Genomic DNA, 24913 nt, shown 5'->3' on the forward strand with positions numbered 1-24913 from the left:
AGTGTCACTGGCATTTTGAACTCCAGAGAACAGGATTGGGGTAGCATATCTATATCCATTTCTATAATGATATTTCAATATCATTTATATAATGAGGTATATTCAGTACATCAGTGGAGCTAAATGGGAAGTAAAGCCTTAGCGTGTGGCACTGCCTTTTGTTTCATTGCATGATTGTTAGCAAGTTATTGTCAAATGCTCAGTTAACTACAGATTAAATTTACTGGCAGGAAGAGTTGTTTTCTCAATGGGACAAAAATTGTCTCTTACTACTTTGTTTATCAAATCCAAATAGGCAATGTGCAACTACTCATGGGCACATACGAGAGGTTGTAGCAGCCATAAATCATCGTGATACGGTGGACTGTTGCTCTTCAGAGCCTTTTAGATTCTTAGATTTTTCTGTTTGTTTGTTGATTTTTCCCCCAGATTGAGCCCAGCACTTCAGAATGTTTTTGTTCAGTTATTTTGGCAGGCTGAGCTCTCCTGTGACTTGGTGACTGCACAATTCCTTGGTAGGAGGTTTTGCCATTTAAAAAATTGTTTCCTTTTAGTTTAGCCACTCAAAAGATGAATTGTTTCAATTGATAATGGGTATGCTTTAGAGCAAAATGTATATTTTTAGGGGAAAGAATTCAAAGCTTCCTAAAAAGGAAAAAGTCTTCAAATTAGAATTTGGAGCCTGAGGTTCCAGTTAAGTCTACATATATATGACTATATTTTCTTCCTTTTTTTTTTTTTTTGGTGTGTGTGTGTGTGTGTTTTGTTTTTTCTTTTTTCTTTTTTTGTTTATTTGTTTTTAGAATAGAGGCACTAATAGGTTAAAGCTATTAGCACTATGATGTGACTACTGGTAATTTAGAAATTCTGATTTTCAGCTGTATTTCTCTATAATATTAAGAGAAAATTGTAGACAGAGGATGAAATGGAGAATAAACTTCAGTATTCTAATGTGGCTATTCCATACAGTTGATGCCCAAGTCCTGTCTTGGAATCTCTGTAGGCAACACAGGAATTGGTGGAAGAAGACTTTTTCTGAGACATTATAATGAAATATTAATGGTATTCTCTTTTAGGTTATAGAAAAAAATAGCTAAATTAATGCATCTGACAATGTATAGAGATTCAGGAGAGCTTATCCCTGAAAGATGACATCATAATGCAGAAAACACATCAGGATGGTGGGGTGGGTGCTTTGTTGTTGTTTTTTTTTTTCCTCCCTATTATCCACCAAAGAGGCTGTGACCAAATATAATCAAGACTCTTGTGTTGTTGTGGAGGGAAATAGCAGGAAGAAAGGCGGACAGTGAAAGGACTATTGCCAAAAGCTACCTCAATCATCTGTAAAACACTGTGAATATGTCACAGAAAACTGTGCTACTTCATCTAAAGATGTTTCTTCATCACTTCATCACCAAAAAGTAAGCAGCTATGCCGCAGCTACCCAGCTGTGAGGTTCATTATGCATCAGTTATCCTTTGCGCAAATGCTTTACAGTAGAGGGTATGTCATAGTGCTTTAGTATGCCAATTATGTACTTCAGTAGCTTCTTTTCTACTTGACATGGCTTGAAACAACTCTAATAAGTTGCACTTATTGTGTGTAATCTGCTTTGTAACTATGATTGCTTTTCAAATCATGCTGTCCCAAGCCTCTTAATTATTTAATACATATGAATGTTTTTATATTGTGTATAAAGTTTTTTATAGTTTTTATTCTTCATCACTGTTGTTATGGTAACGTGATTCTGGTTAAGTCTCAGTGGGAAAAAAATATTACTTGAATTACATTTTTAGAGATTCCAGTTTTCCTTTTATTAACTTATCTTTGAAAGAGTTTTTCAAAATCTGGATTCTAGATTCTAGCTTGAATGATGTCCTGCACGGTAAATATGTGGTGTTTTCTTTTTGATAAAGTAGCCTAATTGACTGTAAATACCTAATAGTAAACTAGTTAAACACATTTTTAGGTTCTTCATTGAAATATAAATACTTGCTTAATTCACAAATGGAGTTATATCTCCCTCTTTTGGAAAATCTGAGCATGGCTTAACTTTGGAGTTAAGCTTTTCCTTCTTTCATATCTTGATTTTATTTATTTTAATTTTTAACAATGAGAGGAATGAAGTGGAAAATTCTGGGTATCCCTAATAAGTTTAGAGTCTGGTGTGTTTGATATATTTTTAGACAAATAATCTGCACAGAAAATTCCCCCCACAATGACTTCTGAACCACAGATACTTCTTCACAAAATTACTGTTAAACATAAATTCATCTGTGAAGTATTCAAGTGTATCCAATAACTAAGCAGCATGTTTTTCAGTATCTTAAATAAGGGCTTGACTGCTTAGCACATCCCTATTTATTTTTCTAAAGCAGGAAGCTTTGTCTTGACTAATTTTGATTTGATATTAAGTTGAAAAGGGGAGACCTGGAGTAATATGACTAGAGTGTTCCGTTACTTTTCCTTTCCATTTTAGCTGACTTGCAATTTATGAAGAACAACCTGACAGATGAAAAGTACTTTTATTTTTTTTCTGAAACTTCTTTTCAGAGTTTATACTGAATTAGCTTTGTAACAAATAAAATAGAATCATAGAATCCTTAGAGTTGGAAGGGACCTCTGAAAGCCCTCTAGTCCAACTCTCGTGCAATGTGTGGGACATCCACAGCTAGATCAGGTTGCCCAGGGCCCTGCCTTGAAAGTTTCAAGGGATGGGGCATCAACCACATAACTGGGCAACCAGTCTCTGCTAAAGAGTCTGTGCCCTTCTTTCCTGTAGCTCCCCTTTAGATATTGAAAGGCCACTATCAGGTCACCTCACATCCTTCTCCAGACTGAAGAGTGTCAGCTCTCTCAGCCTGTCCTCATAGGAGAGGTGTTCCATTCCATGGATCATTTTTGTGGCCCTCCTCTGGACACACTCCAACTGGTCCATGTCTCTCTTATACTGAGAACTCCACATCTGGATGCAGTACTCCAGGTGAGGCGGTGAGGCCTCACCAGCACAGAATAGAGGGGCAGGATCACCTCCCTAGATCTGCTGGTCATGCTTTTTTTGATGCAGCCCGGGATACAGTTGGCTTTCTGGGCTGTAAGGGCACATTGCTGGCTCGTGTCCAGCTTGCCATCTACCGGTGCCCTAAGGTCTTTTTTGGCAGGGCTGCTCTCAATCCTTTCGTCCCCCAGTTTGTATTGGAAATGGGAGTTGCCTTGACCCAGGTACAATACCTTGCACTTGGACTTGTTGAACTTCATGAGGTTCACCTGGACCCACTGCTCAAGGCTGTCTAGGGCTCTCTGGATGGCATCCTGTCCCTCTGCGGTGTTGACTGCACCCCACAGCTTGGTGTCATCAGCAAACTTGCTGAGGATGCACTCGACCCCGCTGTTGCTGTCATTGATGAAGATGTTAAAGAGTATCAGCCCCAGAACCGACCCCTAGGGGACACCACTTGTCACCAGTAGCAATCCAAACATGGAGACATTGACCACCGCTCTCTGGACTTGATCCTGCAGACAGTTCTTCATCCATCCTACAATCCACCCATCATTATCTTTCTCATTTGGAGAGAAGGATGTTTGGGGTACCATGTCAAAGGCTTTACTGAAGCCCAGATAGATGATCAGTGGCTCTTCCCTTGTCCGTTGATGCAGTGACACCATCATAGAAGGCCACTAGGTTGATCAAGCAGGATTTGCCCTTAATGAAGCCATGCTGACTCTCCCATCTCACCTCCCTGCTTTCTGTGTGCCTTAGCATAGCTTCCAGGGGGATCTGTCCCATGATCTTCCCTGGAACAGAGGTGAGACAAGCAGGCTGATAGTTCCCAGGGTCATCTTTTTACCCTTTTTAAAAAATGAATATGATGTTATCTTTTTCCAGTCACCAGGGATTTAATCTGATTACTATGACTATTCAAATGTCATCAGGAGGGGCTTGGCAACCACATCAGCCAAGTCCCTTAGGACTCTGGGATGCATCTCATTGGGACCCATAGACCTGTGGATGTTCAGGTTCCTCAGGTGGTCACAAACCTGGTCTTCACTTACAGTGGAAGACATGTTGCTTCCCCAATTCCCTCCTACCAAACCAAATATTTGAGGGCTGTGTGGTGAGCAGTTATCAGGGAAGGCTGAAGCGAAAAAGTGAAATACCTCAGCCTTCTCCTTGTCTGTTGTTACCAGCTGTCCTGTGTCATTCGCCCTAACCTACTGCCTTTGTGCCCATCTCAGTCCCCTCCAGGGACATACAGGAGCAGAAACAGTGCAGCAGTAGTGAAGAAAAGCAATGTCTACCTGTTCGTTCCTTGACTTCTATAGAAGAGGCTGTTAAGGCATTGCTTTCTTTGTCTGGACTCTTTGAAATTTATCAGGTTGAATTCCAGAATAAAGCTCTTAACAGTGCTGTTGTCCTTTTTTTCTTTTTCTTCTTCTTCTTCTTTTTTTTTTTTTTTCTCCTCTCCAGGCATTTGAATTTTCTCTGTATCCTCTTTTAATGATAACTGTGGGAGAAGAGAAACCCTGCATTCTGGTCCTGTATTCCTCAGCAGTTTGCATTGCCTTACCAAAAGCATTCTTCAGAATATCGAAAAAGCATTCCAGAATATTGAGAAAAGCCAACCTTGGAATAGTTTGAGCCCATGAACATGAAACTGTTGGATGTGCAATATTTGCCAGCTGTAAAGCTGCCTCAGTTTGCTCTGAGAGGTTTAGTTAAAAACACATGGCTGAATTGGAAGCAGCAGACTGGGTTTTTTGGGATTTTTTTTCCTCTTTTTTTTTTTTTACATATTTTTTTAAATATCTGATACATTATTCTCTGAATAGGGAAATTACTTTTGGATCAGATGCAAGGTAGAAGTACTTTGCTTACAGACTGGTATGACCTGTAGAAATAATGGTGATATTTGCCCTATAGTTTCCTGTGTGTGTGCAGAATGCAGAGTTGGTAGTCATTTACTCTTGTAAATATGCTCAGTTTGAATCAACCACTAGCAAAAGAAGATAATCTTAACCATATATTCTATTGAGTATTGAGGACCGGATATGTTTTGTGGAATAAAAGTCAAAGGTGTCCAGGGAAAAGCTATTTTCAACTAATTATAAAACTTCACTTCTCTATTTCTGTGGCAACTTGAGGTAGCTGAGGACAGAAGGATGATCAATTTAAGAAAAAAGGAAAATGATCTCATAGCAGGATTGCATCAGTGATTTGAATACTGGAATAGGCTTTGAAACCAAACTGCATTTACGTAATAACATGTAAGACCAGGTTTTCTTACAGTAGCAGTAAGTTTCAGGTACAAATTTTTAGAGAGATAAACTTGAGTTGGTTCAGATTCTTTCCTATTCTTGTAAACCTGTCCTTTCTCTCTTTTCTCTTATTTTAATTGAAAAAAAAAATTAAAACCTTTCTTGTTTTACAGTGTATATTTTATTAGAAAAAGTCTTGATGTACAAAGTGTTTTTTTTTTTTCCTTTCCACACAACTGAGGAAGGGAAATACCTTGATGGTTAATTTCTAACCATAGAGTGCAAAAAAATTATTGGCATATTTCAGCATCTAACATAAACCTTCTGGACGGTCTTTCAGACCTAATCCTGACATAATTCTAACTTTTCAGTTTCTTTTTTTTTTTTTTTAGGTCACCTGCATGTAACTGAGTTAAGTTGGTATTTGTATCTGTGTTTGTCTTCTATTTTTTTTATATTCACATTGTCTTTCCTCAGAAATGAAAAAAAAAAATAAAGCTAATGAAAAAATATGTCATAATATATAGAAGTAATAGCTTATTGCCCTTGCAAATAACAAATCACTGACACTTCCATGTTTGTATTAAAGGTAATCCACACTCTCATTATGTGTTAGCTATTGTTAGTTTGATGGCCATTTAAATTTCATCATTCTATTAAAAACCACATATACCAACAATCATTCCAAGGGCTTTCAAGCCATTAAAGTAATGTAATAATAATACAGCGTTTCAGAGCAGTTTATTGGTTTGCATGTTATTTTCATTATCTCCTCCTCTTTTCTGTCCATCTCCTTATCTATAGTATATACGTCAAGCCATGGTGTAACGAATTTACTGATGTGCAAAATATCACTCATAGCTCTTCAGCATCTGCAGGATTTTTTTTTCCAAAAAAAAAAAAAATTCTCAAGCTTTCAAGTTGAAATCTACAAATCATGATGTCTCAATGACAATTCCTTGTTTTCAATTTTCACTACTTGGCTCTGCGTCACCATTTATGAGAAACAGAGGTAGATGACTTAAGGAGTCATGTTGTAGCTGAAAATAATACTTGCACGTTGAATTTGTCTGCTTTCAAGGCAGGTGTTGAAAGCTAAAGGAGTGGGCATGGAGGCTACAAATCGGAAAGAAATTGTGTATGATCTTGTATGTAACTGTCAGTTGAATGTCATGCTGTTCTGAAGATCTGAGTATGTATGTATACAGGAAGGTGAGATAGCCAGGTAAAGCCAACATGAAAATAAGGATAGAAGAGTAATAAAAAAAGAAAGAAATGAAATTCATAAACATGTGTGAATTTTAAACAGTGTTTTGTTGCACAGTTCAATCTGTCATAAAAATAGCATGATCACATGCAGCTCTATTTTGCATGTAGCTTTATACTTCATAGAATCAGAGAATCACTCAGGTTGGAAAAGACCTTAAAGATTATCAAGTCCAACCATGACCTAACCATACTACCCTAACTCTAAGAACCCTCTGCTAAATCATGTCCCTGAGCACCACATCCAAATGGTTTTTAAACACATCTGGGGATGGTGACTCAATCACCTCCCTGGGGAACCTATTCCAGGGCTTGAAAACCCTTTCTGTAAAGAAGTGTTTCCTAATATCCAACCTAAACTTACCCTGGCACAACTTGAAGCCGTTTCCCCTCATTCTGTCACCTGTCAGCAGTGAGAAGAGACCAACCCCACTCTTGCTGTAAGCACCTTTCAGGTGTTTGAAGAGAGCAATAAGGTCTCTGCTCAGCCCACTCTTCTCTGGACTAAACAGCTCCAGTTCCTTCAGTCTCTCCTCATAGGGCATATTATCCAAACCCTTCACAAGCTTTGTTGCCCTTCTTTGGACCTGCTCCAGCACCTCTACATCCTTTCTGTATTGAGGTGTCCAAAACTGAACACAGTTCTTGAGGTGGGGCCTCACCAGTGGCCCATCGATGCAGTCTGTCCAGGTCCCTCTGTGGTGCCCTTCTCCTTTCCAGCAGATCAATGCTCCCTCCCAACTTGATGTCGTCTGCAAACTTACTGAGGGTGCACTCAATCCCCTCATCAAGATCATTAATAAGGATGTTAAATAGAAGCAGCCCCAGTATTGAGCCCGTGGGGACACCGCTCATGACCATCCGCCAACTTGATTTAACTTCATTGACCACAGCTCTTTGGGCCTGGCCATCCAGCCAGTGTTTCACCCAGCAGAGCGTACGCCCATCCAAACCACAGGCAGCCAGCTTCTCCACGAGAATATTGTGGGGGATAGTGTCAAAGGCTTTACTGAAGTCCAGGTAGACCACATTGACAGCCTTACCTTCATCCACTAAGCGGGTCACCTTGTCATAGAATGAAATCAGGTTTGTCAGACAGGATCTACCCCTGCTGACTGGGCCTGATCCCCTGGTTGACTGGTCCATGATGGCTCCCAAGATTATCTGTTCCATAACCTTCCCTGGCACCGAGGTGAGACTGATAGGTCTGTAGCTACCAGGATCATCTTTTCGGCCCTTTTTGAAGTTGGGCGTCGCATTTGCTAGTCTCCAGTCTGCCAGTACATCCCTGGTTAGCCAGGACTGCTGAAGGATGATGGAGAGTGGCTTGGCGACCACAAGTTGCTTTGTTTAAACAAATCTTATTTGTCACTGAACAAGTATTAGACTTGAAAACCTTTCAGACTGCTCATTGTCATAAATAATTTAAAAAAAGAAATATATGATTTAAAGGTCATAAAAAGCCCACATTTTTCACTAACTCAGAGTAGATGGAAAGCTGAGTGAATGTAAGAGCCTAGTTTTAATTCAAATGCAAGAGACTTGTACAAGGGACTGGCAGATGTCTTGTAGGCCATATGGAAAGACAGAAAGAATAGTGGGGTATTTGAGAGGCTCTAAAATGTTTAATGTATGTGTAAATTGAGGCCACTGAATCTCACTTGTCCTGCCTTGGAAGCACCATTAAATTAAATGGAACTATTTCAGCTTCTCAGTTACTCCAGTGTGTTACTGCCTTTTCTGTAAGGCTAGGCTGCCCTCAGAGTGTTTTTTTGTTAACTGTAATAGACTGCTTTTGAGAATGTACTTAGTTTTATCCTACAGCTTACTCTCAATTTCATAAATCTCCTCTACTCTAGTGGGACAGACACCTTGTCATTTTGATACTAACATTATTCTGAGATTTAGTTCCTGCTTTTTTCTCGTGTTAGTCCAGCATTATTAAAATAGGAATGCATCTTTGCTCACCAATTTTAACATACCTTCAAGGTCAGCAATTTCTTTATGTACATTTGTTCTTATTACAGCTCTACATTCCAGTTTTTATGGTGATTTTACTTGGATGTGGAATTTCTTACTTCAAAATTAATCACTTCAGTAGCATTTATGCCTCAGGTTACCAAGGTATCTTTTCACTACCTTGGGTGTACTCATCTGTGAAATCTACTTCACTAATCACATTGGTGTTGGATGCCAAACTTCAGGTGTGCTGGAAGTTTCAAACAGAAATGTTTAAACGTTTCTATAATGGAAAATGTAAATAAAACACACATTTTTAAACTTTAAATATGACAGGTGAGCAGCTTAGCAGAAACTCTTTGCTTTTTATTGTTCTACAGTTACACATATATGATTTATGTATCTGTGCCCATACATTTGTTGAACAACATAACTTTTAAATGTCAGATTTTAAAGAACGCTTTCATTCTGTCTTTCTGATATTTGCATATTTGTCTGAGAGCATTTATTTAATGTGTACTTTTACTGATATTTCACTTTGAATGTGTTGTGTGCTCCTGGCTTCTGCAGTTGCCAGAGTTTATACTTCTTGTGTAAATATATTTACTGCTGGAAGGGAAAAAAAAAACAATGGATGAGGTATATCTAGTGTTAATGTAGGCAAATTCTGTAAGATTAATTTTGAATTTTCTGTAAATTTGCATTGTAAATTACCAGTGGATAAGCAACTGAAAAAGTATGGGGAAGTAGATAAGACTTTTTATTTTTGTGTAACATTCCCAATATGAAATACACACTAGATTAACTATTGTGAGATACATCCTCCCCTTCACAAAAAAAAAAAAAAAAAAAAAAAAAAAAAAAAAAAAAAAAAAGGTCAAATTGCCCATGTATTATGCAGTTTGCTGGTAGTTTGCTGGTAGTTGGTAGTATGTAGGTCGCTCTGAAAGTAATGCCTTGTAGTATCCATAGAAATAAATATATCATATACAAAGAGCACAATAACACTTTTTGATAGAACGAATTCTCAGCCACAAAACATTATTTTTCAACATAATTACCAATGTTAGCTATGCATTTTTGTCAGTGATGAACAAGAGCTGGAAAAATGTTTTGTTTGTTAAAAAAAAAAGTACAAGCAACCATTGCTGTCTGGAATGTGGCTTGTCTTTCACGTCACTGTCACTACTGCTAAAATTTTCTTGAAATGTTTTTATCAGTCTTGGGCTGAATTTCTATTTGTGTTGGGGCACCATTCAAGATTTTGCAGTGTTTTGTTATCCCTCAGCGAAACATAATGGTATAGGAGTTCTATATTCAGATAACACTTAATAAAATTTAAGTCTTTCTATTTGTAATTTATGAATCCGATTTCCTCAGTACTATCATGTAGAGGAATAATAAGAGGAATTATAGAACCTAGTAGTTATGGGAAAGTTTCATAAATGGCATTCATGTAAATTTAAGAAAAGGGTTAAGTAAGCTTAGGAAACAATAATTGAAAATGCTAGGTTGATAACTTGGAATAGCACTAAGTAAACTATTTTCATTTTTTTTCTTGTAAACCAGAGAAGTGAACTCAACTTTAGTAATGTTAGAAGTGAAATGATTTATTTCCTGAGTTAACTGCGCTTATGATGTTAAAACACAGCAGCAGCACATGGGGGACATTAAGGTTTCTACCAGTGGTAATCATGGTGAGGTTTGAGGTTCAACCAGATTCAGCCACGGCTGTATCTGAAAATGCTCCTTGTTTTAAGAAGACTTAGACTGTGAAGAAAGCAACAGATGTATTTTCTAACTACTCGTCTAATTGAAGTGCTTATTCCCACTCTTTAGAGGTTTTCTGATATTTGCATAGTTAAATTGCACCGCCTCAGTTGTTGAAAAAAGTTATTTTCTTTAGAATATTTGAGTTTTCTTACATTTGCATAGTGAAACTGTAAGCTGAGTTGTCCTAAATTTAAAATGAGGACAAAAAAATTAGATACTGTTTGTAATGAGGAGCAAAGAAAAGTCACTTCTTTAATAAATTTAAGTGTGTAAACCCAATATTTGCAGAATATGGTATATTAGCTTCAATATTCATATCACAGCACAGAGAAATTCACCTCTGCTTCTCAGTAGTTTTATTTATTGCAGTTTGAATTCTGGTAATAAAACTCATAGGGACTTTCACTGTTCCTATGAAAGACAGTAAGTTCATGGAAAGCCTAACAAACTTGACCGGATAGATACTTAAAGTACTTGTCAGTTCCTCAAAAGTCATTTTGTATAAATTCAGAGATGAGGAAAAAGTATGGTCAGTTTGAGATGAGTGATTGTGGAAGAAGGAAAATTCTGTAATTTCAGATGTATAGAATAGAGATCAATTAAATTCTCATATGTGCAGCATAATTGGGAAGCGTGACTTAAAAATAGGAAAATAGCTGTGTGATTATATTTAAATGTTTCTAATCTGTTGTTTCCGTGAGAGTTTTTCATTGCTTAATGAATTAAAGAGTATGCATGACTGTTTTTGATATTTCATAATAGATAAACTTTCTTCTCTCCCCATTCACCTTCCCAGGATCATTTTTGGATTAAGCCTGGCCTACATCTAATTGATTGATGTTCTATATTTAGTTGAATTACCTCATAAAAATGTGCCCACTTCTCATAATCCTATATAGTATAAGTTCCCCTAGTGCATTGGAGAGAACAAAGGAATGTGAAGATGGTTAGCTATAGTTATTACATGCAGTAATTACATTATTTCTAATAAATTTGAACAAACTTAATAAAACAGGCAATAGCATCATTGGAAGTGTGCAGTCAGAAAGAGGAGGTAGTTTTCAGAAGTAGTATGCAAATTGCATCAATGCTATTGGACAGGAGGATCTTTACTGTTGATACAATTTGCAAAATTACTTCTTAGCCCACTTTCTAGCACAGCACTTTGGCAGAAGGAATGTTTCATGCAGCTTTGCAGAGTTATACAGTATTCTCAGCAAAGCTTGTCTTCAATTATCAGTGTAGCTAAGGTGCAGTAGTCTTTGGTATTATACACTGAAAGGCGTTCCCTGCCTTTATTCAACCAACTTCCATTAGCCTGTCATGTATGCTTATTTTTATCTTGTTTTCTCATGTGATTGGATTGAGGATCCAGATAATCTATCAAAATAATAATAATAAAAAACTTGCCACAGGCAAGAAGGCAATTGCTGATAATTGTCTTCAACCAGACTTCTTGTTAGGAAAAGGGAGCAAAGAAAATTTGTTCCTTTTTTTTTTTTTTTTTTCTTTTTTCTTTTCTTTTTTTTTTTCTTTTTTTTTCTTTTTTCTTTTTTTAATTAAAGATGAGAAAGCTCAACTTCCACCTTTCATTACTATGTCCACAGCTCTCTTTTACAAACCACCAAAACCAACACAAAAAATAAAAATACAGCCAGTACAGCCTAACAAATACAGAATAAATTTGAGGTGAAAGGCTTCAGTGACTTGTGTGTTTCTGGGTTCTCAGTACGCAGTTCTTATGTGTCACTGCTTGATTGGCAACCAAAACAACAAACAAAACTAGACTAACACTTGTTTTACACTGAGGAAATGAGTGAGAGGGATGAAGCAGACATTTTCAGGATCTTACTAAGAAAACCCTAACAACCGGCTTCTTGTTAACTACTTTAATATGACAGAATAAGAAGGGAAATACAGATAATAAAGAAGTTTTTTGCATCCTGATGCTGTCCATGATTTCAAATTTGCTTTTGTTGTGTAAAATAATAATAAGCAAAACAGATTTCTTTTGTTTGATCATACATTCTGGCAAAGTGAATTTTGTGAGATTTTTTAGGTAATTAAAAAGTCATTTTTTTCAGCTCTCTGTAAAATAGATGGGGGCAAATAAGAAGGGTAAAATAAAATATATGCTTACCTTTATTTTAGCATTAGATTGGTGAAAACAACTGGAAGAACTCAAAGCAACAGAGGAAATCCAGCAATCTTAATTTTCTTCTTTACCATCTTCTTGGCTTGGAAGTTTTCCTGTGCCTTTTGTGTAAATACATGTTTCTGATCTATACAGCCATTATATATGCAGCCATGATTCATGAAGCATAGAAAAGAAGAGAAATTAAGATATTAAAATTGGCATAGTAAATTATGGTTCTCATCTTGGTGACGTTATACTACATGCCTATTTAAATTATTAGAATGTGGTGGTGAAACAGCAATGATGGGAAGTAAGGGAACCTAGCAGTAATATATTTGGAAAGGCTCATTTTCCCATTACTTGATGAAGCTTACCTATATATTCTATATATATTTTAACTCTTGCTTGTGAGCATCATTTGTGTGCCTGACATGCCTGGTTCGCTATCACTTTGTAAACTTTGCCTATGAACAGGGTCATTCTTTCTTAACTAGGATTGTGTATTTGTTTATTCTTTAAATTAAATTTCTGTGTACCATACTGTTTCATTCTCTGCTATGGTTTACACAGTGAATGTTTCATGAATTTTATGTGACTGCATTGGTGTGTTATGGTTGTTTTATAGGTGGTGATTCGTGCTCAAAATGGCGAACTCCTCTATCGTATTTCACCATGGGCAAGATATGTAGTCCGTTATGAAGGCAAAGTGAATTACGATTGGGTACACTGGGATCCACCACAGTCATATATAGTAAGGCTTAAATATTATTTTTGAGAGATGTATAAAAAACATGTATCACATCATATTTGTAGCCCCCTTTTTTTTTTTTTTTTTTTTTGGAAATTTAGAGTTGTTACATGAAAAGAGAGTAACGTACTAGCTGGAATAGCCACCTGAGAAACGGTTTGTATTTGACACTTTGACAGAAACAACTGACTTTAATAATGGATGTTTCTGAACTACTTTCACTGTCTCCCATGGAGTAGATAAACAGTGGCTTTCCCTTGAAATGGTATATTTGCCTTGACTTTCCACATTATGGGTAATTTTGGTAATTCTTCCAGGGTTGGGTGGTTACAGTCCTACTCTGCTCTTGAGGAGGGAATTAGGTTTGGAATTAGGTACATGTATAAAGTTCAGTGCCAGTAATAAGTTAACACCATATGAAGTCAGAAAAAGTCCTCAAAAATTAGGTGCTTGTGCTCCAGTATAATTCCGGGTTATTTTATAATGGGAAAATCTATTTATGTATTTTATAGCGCTTTACTTTTCATGCAGTACTGTAAGTTACAGGGTTGACAGCTTCTGATGTATAAATATGCTAGGAAAGTGTTCAGAACTTCTGACTAGCATATTGTTGTACTTCGGTTTTGTTTTCCGTTTTTTTTTTTTTTTTTTTTTGCTTATTTCTTTTAATTAAAATAATACACAGGGCTTTTTGTATGAGAGGTATTGCAAGTTCTGTTTTGAGTTAGATTTTAGCACCCACCTCAAATTATGAAGTATGTGCTTGACAGAGAAAGAGTAATTTCCGAGTATAATCTCTTTAAAAATAAAAATTACATAAGCTACAGTAACTTTCAAATTTATATAGAACCAGAGAATCATAGAATCACTCAGGTTGGAAAAGACCTTAAAGATCATCAAGTCCAACCATGACCTAACCATACTACCCTAACTCTAAGAACCCTCTGCTAAATCATGTCCCTGAGCACCACATCGAAATGGTTTTTAAACACATCTGGGGATGGTGACTCAACCACCTCCCTGGGGAACCTATTCCAGTGCTTGAAAACCCTTTCTGTAAAGAAGTGTTTCCTAATATCCAACCTAAACTTACCCTGGCACAACTTGAAGCCATTTCCCCTCATTCTGTCACCTGTCAGCAGTGAGAAGAGACCAACCCCACTCTTGCTGTAAGCACCTTTCAGGTGTTTGAAGAGAGCAATAAGGTCTCTGCTCAGCCCACTCTTCTCTGGACTAAACAGCCCCAGTTCCTTCAGTCTCTGCTCGTAGGGCATATTCTCCAAACCCTTCACAAGCTTTGTTGTCCTTCTTTGGACCTGCTCCAGCACCTCAGTGTCCTTTCTGTTCTGAGGTATATGTATATGATGTATATGTACAATCCCTGTGAATTTATGGGTGTACTCTATTTTTTTCATGCTCTGTAACTCCTAATTTTTGTACAAGAAGAAATAATTGAGTGACAAAAACATACAGAATCACTGAATAAGCAAGGCAGGACAGCCCCTTCTTCCCTCATCCAGCTGGCAGTGCTGGGTATGTTTGGCCCTTTGGGCTACCAGGGCATACTGCTAACTCTGGTACAACTAACTGCCATAATATGCAGATCTCTCTTGACAGGACTGCTCTCCAGCCTCTCTTCCCCAGTCTGTATGTAGATCCAGAGTTTCCCTGTCCCAGGTGATGAATCCAGCACTTGCTCTTGTTGAACTGCATGCAGCTGGTGATTGCCCAACCCTCTGATCTGTCACTATCTTTCTGCAAGGCCTTCCTGCCCTCGAGGGAGTCAACAGCTCCTCCAAAGCCAGTGCCATCCTAAAACTCAATTAGTATACAGTTGAGTCTTGCATTTAAGTCACCTATGAAACCACTGAAGAACACAGGCTGAAACAAGGAGCCCTTTGGAACCCCACCAGTGACTGGCTGCCAGCCTGATATAACCCCATTTACTATAACTGTTTGAGCTCAAGCCATGAACTAGTTGTCCACATATCACATTATCTTTTTGTTAAGCTGTATTCTGAACGTTTTGTCCAGAAGGTTACTATGAGAAATGTCACTGAAAGCTTTGCTCAAATTGAAAAGGATTATTTCCAACAGATGGAAATAGATCAGTTTTTATGACCCAGAGTAAAAAGGAGTCAAGAACATATAGGTTGCAGAGTAGCCTTTACTGAGTTATGTCAGATAAAAGGAAATGACTCTTTATGAGTAAGAGAGATACCTAAACTTCTGCTTACTCTTTGCAAATATGTGTGTCTGCATGTATTTTAATTGGTTTTGTTCTAACTTTGACTTCACTTAAGTACTGAACTGACAAATAGGAAATAGTCTTGCAACATTATTTTTTTTTTAATTGGGAGAAATTAGAAGAGAAAAAAACTAGGAGGAAAAGTATATTTTAAACAGTAGTTTATCTGTTTCTTCATGTAAGATTTTTGTTTTTAAAAAATAAAATCCCAATTAGATGTAAACATCTCATATTTCCTGTTGTATACTGTTGACAATCAGTTTTTATTTTTCTTCATAGCGTAAGCATCGTTCCCCCAAGAAATTAAAAAGTCTGAGAATCTATGAATCTCATGTGGGAATTGCTTCTCCAGAAGGGAAAATAGCTTCTTATAAAAACTTCACATATAATGTACTACCCAGAATAAGGGATCTTGGTAAGTAATAACACAGATGCTTGTAGTTTTGCGCTTGTACTCGTATTAGAATATGTAATTATCAAGTGTCTATGTTTTTTTTATTATTATTATTTTATTTTCAGATTAAAAGCACTGCAGGAATAGATTATTAAGGCAGAGCAAAAAAAAAAAAAAAAGTTAAATTTATGGAAATGTGGACTGAAGTATAATTTTGTACCAAAATCCATTCAACAGATTTTAAAGTAAAATGTGATTTCAGAAATCTAGACAGTTATTGGAGGGCAATTTGCTTTTGGCATGGCTTGCTTTTCATCTGAAAACAGATCTGTTGTGTGTTAGTCTTTGGAAAATACTGTGTTCTTAATTGGCTCTGCTAATGTATATCTTGCTTTTTAAAAAAAGACAAAGAAATATCTGAATAGAAAGGATTGTCCTTTTTGTTTACCATATAAAGTGTGCTTTTTTTTTTTTTTTTTTTAATCCCTTAATAGTTGTAACAGTTATTATGAGGTGTCAGAATATGGAAACTTTAAACATGAAAAATCCTCTCTTGCAAAGAAACTTCTAGTATAGTGGAGGGTATATGTGAAACAGCTGGAGTGATTAAGAAGCATAGCAAACTGTTCACCTCCCCTGTTGAATGAGGTTTTTTTTAATTCCTGTGGCACGTTTGCACTGTTTATGCAATGGACAATGTTATAACTTGTTAACTTTCACTCACTGTGATGAAATACGTTTTGTTACACTCAAATATCACATAGTCTTGCCATACATGATTGGTAGCTTTTAGATGTTGGCTGTCCTTACCTGTAGTTTGATTTTTATTTATCAGAATGCCTGAAGTGAAGAAGGCCTAATGCTATTCTTGTACGCTTGTTGAGTCAGTGTTTCACAAAGGTGGGATTTGCAGTCTGCAAATCTGAATGCCCTCAAAAAATTCATTTGGAATGCCCCTGTGCCTCTTTTCCTAAAGCCAAAGTACTTCTTTCCAGGAGGTTAATAGATTCAATGGAATCATGACAACTTCCTGTCTTATGTACTAATTCTTTTTTGGGGAAAAGAAATGTTGTGAAAAGACTGATATACCATAAAAGCAATAAAGCAATTCAAAGTTTAGGCTGCATATACAGAATATGATAGGTAGTTTTCTTTTTCATTTAAATAAGTAAGCTGTGTGGGAATTCTCTCTGTCTCTCTCTCTCTTTTTTGTTAAGATGTATTGTTAAGTGATATTTGATTCAGTTTTGAAATGTCTTATTTGTTAAGACAAGCTTAAAGAAATAAGTATTTAGGAATAAATACTAAGATATTAATAACTTGTAGAAACATGCATGAAAAATAGCAAAATAGCCTAAATCATACTAATTTGATGTTATTCAACTGTTTTTATTTACAAAAATGCTGTAAATAATAATAAATGCAATGAGCTTGAATTATGAAACATCAGTTTATCTGACAAACTGCTGAGCTTCTGCCAACTACCTGCTAATAACTAACTCATTTATGGGTGCAAAATTTGAAAACCAAACCAACAACAAAAGGTTTTGGTTTACACTAAAGAATGAAAAGCTTGGTTAAACTAATAAAGAGAAGCTATGTAGTTGTATATTGAACTTGAAAGTTACCTTTTGTTGACTGTCCTTATTTACTAGCTAGCTGGGCACTTATTTGCTGGCATTAGTGATAGACTGGGTGAGCTATATAGTAAGTAGTTTCATTGCTAGTGCATAGTTTCATCTTTAGTTTTCCCTCTTGTATCTGCAATGAAATATTTTAGGTGATGCAAAAGAGAGTGAGTCACTTACGCTTCTGTGCTCTCTTGGTTCTTTGGTAAACTCAGACCAAAAACATGTTACTCCTATATTTTCTTTCTTTTGAAAGATTTAGTTTTATATAGATTACTTGATGATTGAACCTTCCATTTTCAAAGGAAGTTCATGTAAGCATAAGCTATTAGGTAGAGTTACCTCTTGAGAGAGGGCAAATCTGTAGTTAGTTGTTAACTATGCATGAGAGTTAAACCAGCTAAAATAGGAAAAGGATAACACAAATCGAAACTGATAAGTTACAAAAGTTGAATTTTTTGGTTAACCATTCTTGAGGCAAGGGTGTATATTTTTATTTCTTTTATTTCGATAGGCTATAACTGTATTCAGCTGATGGCTGTTATGGAACATGCATATTACGCCAGCTTTGGTTATCAGGTCACAAGCTTCTTTGCAGCATCAAGGTAGGTATAAGTACTTAATCTCTTTTGTTCTTTTACCTTTCCCTCCATCTGCTAAAGTCAGTATGTTTTTGATTGCAAGTACAAGTTTAATGGAAGAAGAAAGTACAGGCTTAGGCATTTGCAGTAACTTCTTAAATCTGATATCAATTTGTCATAGTCATCACCTGTTTTGCAAAGCACTTAGCATAAAACCAAAAGTTGTAAGTAACTTTAGCATCACAGTATATTCCATCTAATCCAGTTTCAGCTGCCTGCATGTGTTTTGCATGCATATATGGGTGATGTCATTTCATAGTTAAAAAAATCTTTTTAACTGTCAATTTGTAATCAAGTTACTACTTCAGAGGCTGAAAAAACCCCAAAATCTACATGAAATTGGAATCTAGGTGATGAAGAACTAGTGACATTGATGTACTTTCTGTTAGTGATGTTAACTATTTTTGGCTTAATGTTGGGTGCCCTCCCTTATAATACATTTATTTTTTATGCTGATAGCCGTTACGGAACTCCAGATGATCTGAAAGAATTGATAGATGTTGCTCATTCAATGGGTATCACTGTTCTGCTGGATGTTGTGCACAGCCATGCATCAAAAAACTCAGAAGATGGTCTCAACAAATTTGATGGTACAGATTCTTGTTTCTTCCATTCTGGACCTAGAGGAACTCATCGGATCTGGGACAGCAGGCTCTTTGATTATGCAAAGTAAGTATACAATATAGTTTCAAGTATTTTAGTGATAATAATCTCTTTGCAGTTATATTAAAGATTCAGTACTTGCCAAGCTGCAAAAAATCATTTGGATTGCTTAATGGTTAGAATATGCTGAGTTAAATTCATCTGCTTTGCTAAATATTTAAAATCTAAGACTAAATAATTGTATTCAGTTTCTGTTATTCTTCTGTGATCTATGATCTGTGATCTGGCATCTGCCAGCTCCCTCAGTACTTGTGGGTGCATCCCATCAAGATGCATGGACTTAGCATATCCAGTTTTCTTAAGTATTGCCTGACTTGATCCTCTTCTACCAAGGGTATGTATTCCTTGTGACAGCATTTCTCTCTGGTGTCTGGAGTTTTGAATATCTGAGGACTTATCTTACTGGTAAGGGCTGAGGTGAGGTAAAGAAAGTATTCATCACCTAATTCTTTACTATGTCCTGTGTCTCATCAGCAGTGGGCCGATATTTTCTCTGGTCTTCCTTTTGTCACTTAAGTACTTGTAAAAGCCCTTCTTGTTGTCTTTGACATACTTTGCCAGATTCAATTCCGACTGGACTTTGGCTTTCCTAACCCTGTGCAATGTCTCTGTATTCTTCCCAGGTTACTTCTGTTGTGGTTTTGTGATTTTTATTATTGGTATTTGTCTCGCTCCAATTTATAGGAGGGAGAGAAGGTTCTTTGAAATATGTATGCCAGGCGTGAGATTAAGAAACAGCGGTTCAAATGTTGGTCTGACCAGTTTATTACAAATGTTAATAAGGGAGATGAAGAAAGGGAAGGACGGGCACTATTACGGATTGGGGTGATGGGGAAGGGAAGGCGAGCGATAGAAAAGATAGAAAGAAGCAAGAATTGCGTAAAGCAGGGATAGTCACCACCAGGATCCGGCAGTAGTCCCATTGCACGACGTTCCGATGGTCCGAGGCCGAAGGGCAGGAGCAGCGAGGCCGGTCTTGGGCAACGAGAGGGTGCAGGTACCGGGTGGGTCCAGGAAGAAGCCACAGAGTAAGCCTGGGAGGAAGCAGCAGGTCTCAGGTAGCAGGCCCAGGGAAGTCCATCAGCATACGGTCTGTAGTGAGGGATCTGATGGCAGAAACCTCGAGTCCGTCGTGATGAGGGATCTGATGGCAGAATACCCTCGAGTCTGTCGTGGTGAGGTATCTGATGGCAGAAAACCCTCTCTCCTCATGGTTGTTGGACCCTCTTTTATCCTCCTTTTTTTCCTGCCTATGTGACATCCCTGGGTGCTTGAGCAAGAGTCATGTGATATCCCTGGGTGCTTGAGCAAGAGTCATGTGCGTACCTCCTGAGATGGCCATCTTCCTCGAGATAAGTCCACACAAAAGACAGTTTCCCGGCCATGATCAGCAGCTTATCTCTCTCTTGTTGCCCCTGGCCTTGTCCATCTGTGCTCCTTAAAGGATTTCACAACCCTTAGCCAGGACCTGTCCATCAGTGTCCTCCAGACTGAAGATTTCTCTACCTTTGCCCAGGACTTGCCTGGACCTGTTCCTCAGCAAACTTTGAGTCAATGATACAAAAGAATAATCTCTTACAGTAGTCCACGTCATAACATCATGCAAAGCAGTAGGAGTTAAAGAGTTAATGTTCTGATTCTGTGGACTGCCATTTCTGGGTACTTTGTTCTAGGAGGGGAGGGGAGGAGTGGCATTCCCCAGAGGACTTTTCTCCCAGAGGGAGAAGGTGGAGCTGCCTCACAGGTCTGCAGACTCTCTCTTTTTCTTTGCAGCAGAGAAACATGTGGTCCACCTGCAGTCTATAGAGTAAGGCCTCTGATTTGGATGCACTCTCTCTCACTTAGTTTGATTTGTTGGCCTCAATTTCAATTGAGAAAGACAGAAATCTAGAGATAACTCTGTGACACTTGTCACAGCTTCCACCTCCCAGAAACACTCTTTTTTCTTTGTTTGATCATCCGTGCAGGCCTCCTGTCAATCTTTAATATTTTTACCTACTTACTGGAATGGAGAAGTCTTGAGTTTGGAGGAGATGATCCTTGAAGGTTATCCAGATTTCATGGGCCACTCTTCCTTCAAATACCATCTTCCACAGGATTTTACCAAGAAGATCCATAAAAAGGCTAGAGTCTGCTTTCAAGCTCATTTTTATCATGCATCCTTCCTTGCTCCCTCCTCTCAGGGTCCTAGACTCCACCACTGTACTGTTGCTGCGATCAAGGCTGCCTTTAACCTTCATATCCTTGACAAGCCTGCTGTTGGTGAATGAGTCTGGCAAGGCACCACTGTGTGTTGGCTTCTCTTCCATCTGAGTCAGGACGTTGTCATGAGTTCTGCAGGAACCTCCTGATTTGGTTATGATTTTCTATGTTGCCTCTCTAGCAGGTATCAAGGTGATTGAAGTTCTCCATGAGGATTGAAGCCTGTGAATGTTGGGCTGTAGAGGATTTCATCCATTTGCTTTTCATAGTGCATATAGCAGACCCCTGTTAAAATGTGACCTTTAACTGTTTGCCGTTTAATTCTCACCCATAAGCTCCCAACTGCTTTGTCCATCCCCAACCAGAGCTCCATTTACTTCATCTTCTGCTCTTAGTTACTGAACAACTCTACCTTCTTATTTACCTAGCCTACCCTTCCTATAGAGCTTGATTATGTCTTTTGCAGCACTTAATCTCATGAGCCATACCACTGTGTCTCTGTGATCCTGGCAAGATCACAGTCTTGCAGGTGCACACAATTCTGTAATGCCTGATGTTTATGCTTATATGCTAGTATAAGCAGTTTGGAGAGGCATCCTAGCATGCTGATTTCTCAGGAAAAAAAGTTTAGTATTTTCTTCTCGTAATGGTGTCTTGCAGGCTTTTCCTTGGATAGGTTAACAGAGCATGTCTGTCTGTCAGAGCGTACAAATACAGTTGAAGTTGATAGATGATTTGCTGCATTTGCTCTGTTTGCTGTTGAATAAAGTGAAACGCTTGTTTCGCTTTTTCCCAAATGTTACCTCAAACAGCTTGTTCTTAGCTTTGGACTGTTCTGTTGAAAATTTTGTTGTATTACATTAAGGTGATCTTTCCAAGTATTAATTTTATTTTTGATGATAGCAAACAGTAAGTTATGCATGTTGGATAATGCACTTGAATAGCAAATTGGTGAAAATTCAGCTGGTCTACAGGTTTGTTTTGCTAGTTGGCCTGATTCTATTTCAGATAGGAAGGAAGAGTTTTCAAAAACAAGCTGGCTATCAGATGCTACCTGTAGTGGAATTCCAGGGTCACAGCCTGAACCAATGGGTGGGCTATGTGAGTGTGTGGGTGCCTGGAATGGGGGGAAGGAGGGGGTGGTCTGGAGCCACCCCTTCTGTCTCTGCAATACTTCCTGTGCAGTCTGAGTCTGCGCGGGTCCCTCTCTTTGCCCCCGCCCTTCTCTCCGGCGGCGCGACAGTACGAACGGGGGAGGGACACATTCCTCAGCTCGTCTCTCTCTGCGTGCTGTTACCGGGAGGGGTGAGTCAATTCCTTTTGATATCTTTTCCTTGTGTGCCTATTTCTCAAATAAAGGCTCTGTCATTGCCTTCATTTGTTCTACACTACCTGAATTTCTTGTTTTCTAGGAGAACCCTGGTTCTTGTTCTCGATCTGTTTTATCAGTTCTTCATTTGTTCTGCTCAATTCTGTTCTACTGAAACTGCCTGTCAAAAGTAGTACTTTGTTTTGATACATTGTTTCTGCATGTTTTCCCTGCTAGCTCTGTCAGAAATTTAGGTATGCTATTGGAATTGTCACCAATGCCTTCTATGTTCCTCTCAGAACACAAGAACGAGATTACATTAATATAAATTCAAATTTGGTATATTATACTTCGCTACAGTACTGTATGGGAACTGTTGAATCATGGCCTGAACCTCTGATTGACCACCTGAGGAAAGTGCTGAGTCAGCTGCAGGGGCACAGGTGAATGCAATTTCACCTGAGTGATTGGAAGCTTGTGATTGGTGGAGCTAGGAAGGCTCCACCCCTGCTAGACCGTATTTAAGGGCTGACTCCCAAGGAGGAAGTGTCACTAGGTGGAGATCACCCCTCTTGGAGCCCTGCCGTGAGCCCAGGGCACAGGTAGGTGTAGGGTCTTGGCAGAGGTAGGATCTTTATTTCATTTCTCCTTTGTAACATGGTAATCTCTCTGGTCTAATGCCTGTATACCTTTTTGCCATACAAGTATATTATTGGTTGATCATGGATAAGCTTTCTGTGAAGACCATCTTGATGACTCTTGCTATTACTGAGTGCACTGTGTTTGGAGAATATAGCATGCTTCTTCTGCAGGAAGACTTGGTATAGTCTTAACTGCGCATCTCCCTTTGTGATTAACTCCCAGATCTTGTATTTGTGATTTTTCTGTGTTCCTAATCAACAAAAACTTTTATTTGAAAACTTGTTCTTCATTTTCAGTAAACTGTTTAGATATGTGTTTAAAAGCTAAACCAGTAATAGCCAATGTTTTAAGCAGCTGAAGAGCTGGGAGATAAAAATCCTGCTTGCGAATTTTTTTTTTTTTTTATAACTCATGCTTTCATAACTGAAAGAATTAGGCTGCTGTATTTGAGGCGTCTGATCCTGTACAGAAATAGAGTGGAGGAAGTTAACTTTGTGATGCTTTTCTAGAAGGCTTTTAAACTAAAGATGTCCTTTCCTTTTGTATCATAAATGGCAGCAGTCATTCTTTCAGTTTTATCGGAACTATGTTTGCTGTTAGGATGGATAGAGGTAGGTGATTGATGTTCAGTTTGCTGCTGTTGATTATTTATGCAGAGATGTGACAGTGTATTCTCTAAAACAACTAGGCAGCATTGAAGACTACTTGTATACTAGTAGGATAAATTATTTCTGTAAGCTAATATAAATGCAGATTCTCTAAAGTACTTGGCTAGGTTAATGTTCCCTTGCTTGCTCAGAAACTTCTATAAGATATATCATACACAGGCAAGATCTGAGGTGGCTTCTGCACTGTATTCTAAAAAAAAAAAAAACACAAGTGTTAAGGCATAAAGTGGCTAACAAAAACATGAATTAAGGTGGAAAACCTCTTAAGAAAATAAATACTTGACTTGAGGCAGTCAAGATTTCAACAAAGAAACTGAGTGCTTTGTACATGACTTCCTGTAAGTGATGCTACTAAGTATTTCCAATTGAGTAACAAAATTATTTTAATTTGCTTTTCCTAAATAAAATGCTTTTTAAAATCTAATTTCTCTACTCAGGATTAGGATCCTGCTGATCGCTTCAAATTTTCTAGGTCAAAGCTAATAGACACATGAACTATGCATGATTTGTAATTTTTTGCCAATGAATTAATTCCTGAATCAGTGTTTGTCATTTTGCCATTTCAAGACTAACACTGATATCAAGTGGGCTTCGCACAGTTTCATTTTATTGAACGATTGCTTTCAAGTTGCCAGTTAAGAGTAGGAACTAATTGTCTTTGATTCTGAGCTCTCAAGACAATGACGAGAAAAAAGAAATTCCGCATTTATTAAGCCAATTAATTGATTTTTGTAGGACTCAGTCTAGCATTAACAACTAGTATATGTTGCTTATTTTCTACTAAGTATTCACAGAGAATAAGGAGTATCTTAAGGACTTCAAGTTAACATAAACATGAAAAACAAGCAGTTGCTTAGTAGAATTGTTTTTCTTTATTTTTAGTACGTAAAACTTTGTTACAGAGCTACCAAAAATCATAGGCAAACATTGTCTTTTTCATAGAGATGAATGTCTTGGAAATCATATTTTTGTATTATGGTTGTTTTGCCAGAATTGTTCCTATCTTAGATTACTGAATGTGATCATTGTGCAACTTCTCTGCCATTATGGGGGTTACCAAAAAAGGGCAGCGATAATGTATTAAGTAGACTCCGCTTGAAATGGGAATCAGGGGAAATATGAGAGAGAACAATTCCTGGAGAAGAAATAGAGAAATACAGAACAGACAGCAAAAAGGCAGTGTAGAAAAGAATAAAACAATTACATGAAGATGAAATTAATTTTGAATGAATTTTCCATATGCTAGCTTAGGTCTTCGAAAAAAACCATGCAGTACCATTATGGATAAAGATGGGAATACATAAAAATTAATACAGGAAGTGTAATTATGATATGATTTGTATATTTCAGACTGAAGTTCTAGTGTAAGTCACTTCCAG

The 24913-nt window shown here is 37.6% G+C and overlaps 1 protein-coding gene across 5 annotated transcripts in view; it reads left to right on the forward strand.

The window, feature by feature from the left end:
* GBE1 (1,4-alpha-glucan branching enzyme 1) overlaps nt 1-24913 on the forward strand; it is a 182777-nt gene that overhangs the window by 44442 nt on the left and 113422 nt on the right. For all 5 annotated transcript variants that reach the window (XM_015298401.4, XM_040653426.2, XM_015298424.4 and 2 more), the window contains 4 exons: nt 13017-13142; nt 15667-15802; nt 17924-18014; nt 18510-18719. In XM_015298401.4, coding sequence (XP_015153887.1) covers nt 13017-13142; nt 15667-15802; nt 17924-18014; nt 18510-18719 — 563 coding nt within the window. The remainder of the gene's footprint in view (nt 1-13016; nt 13143-15666; nt 15803-17923; nt 18015-18509; nt 18720-24913) is intronic.

Source organism: Gallus gallus, chromosome 1 (assembly GCF_016699485.2).
Source record: "Gallus gallus isolate bGalGal1 chromosome 1, bGalGal1.mat.broiler.GRCg7b, whole genome shotgun sequence".
NCBI classification, from domain to species: Eukaryota; Metazoa; Chordata; class Aves; order Galliformes; family Phasianidae; genus Gallus; species Gallus gallus.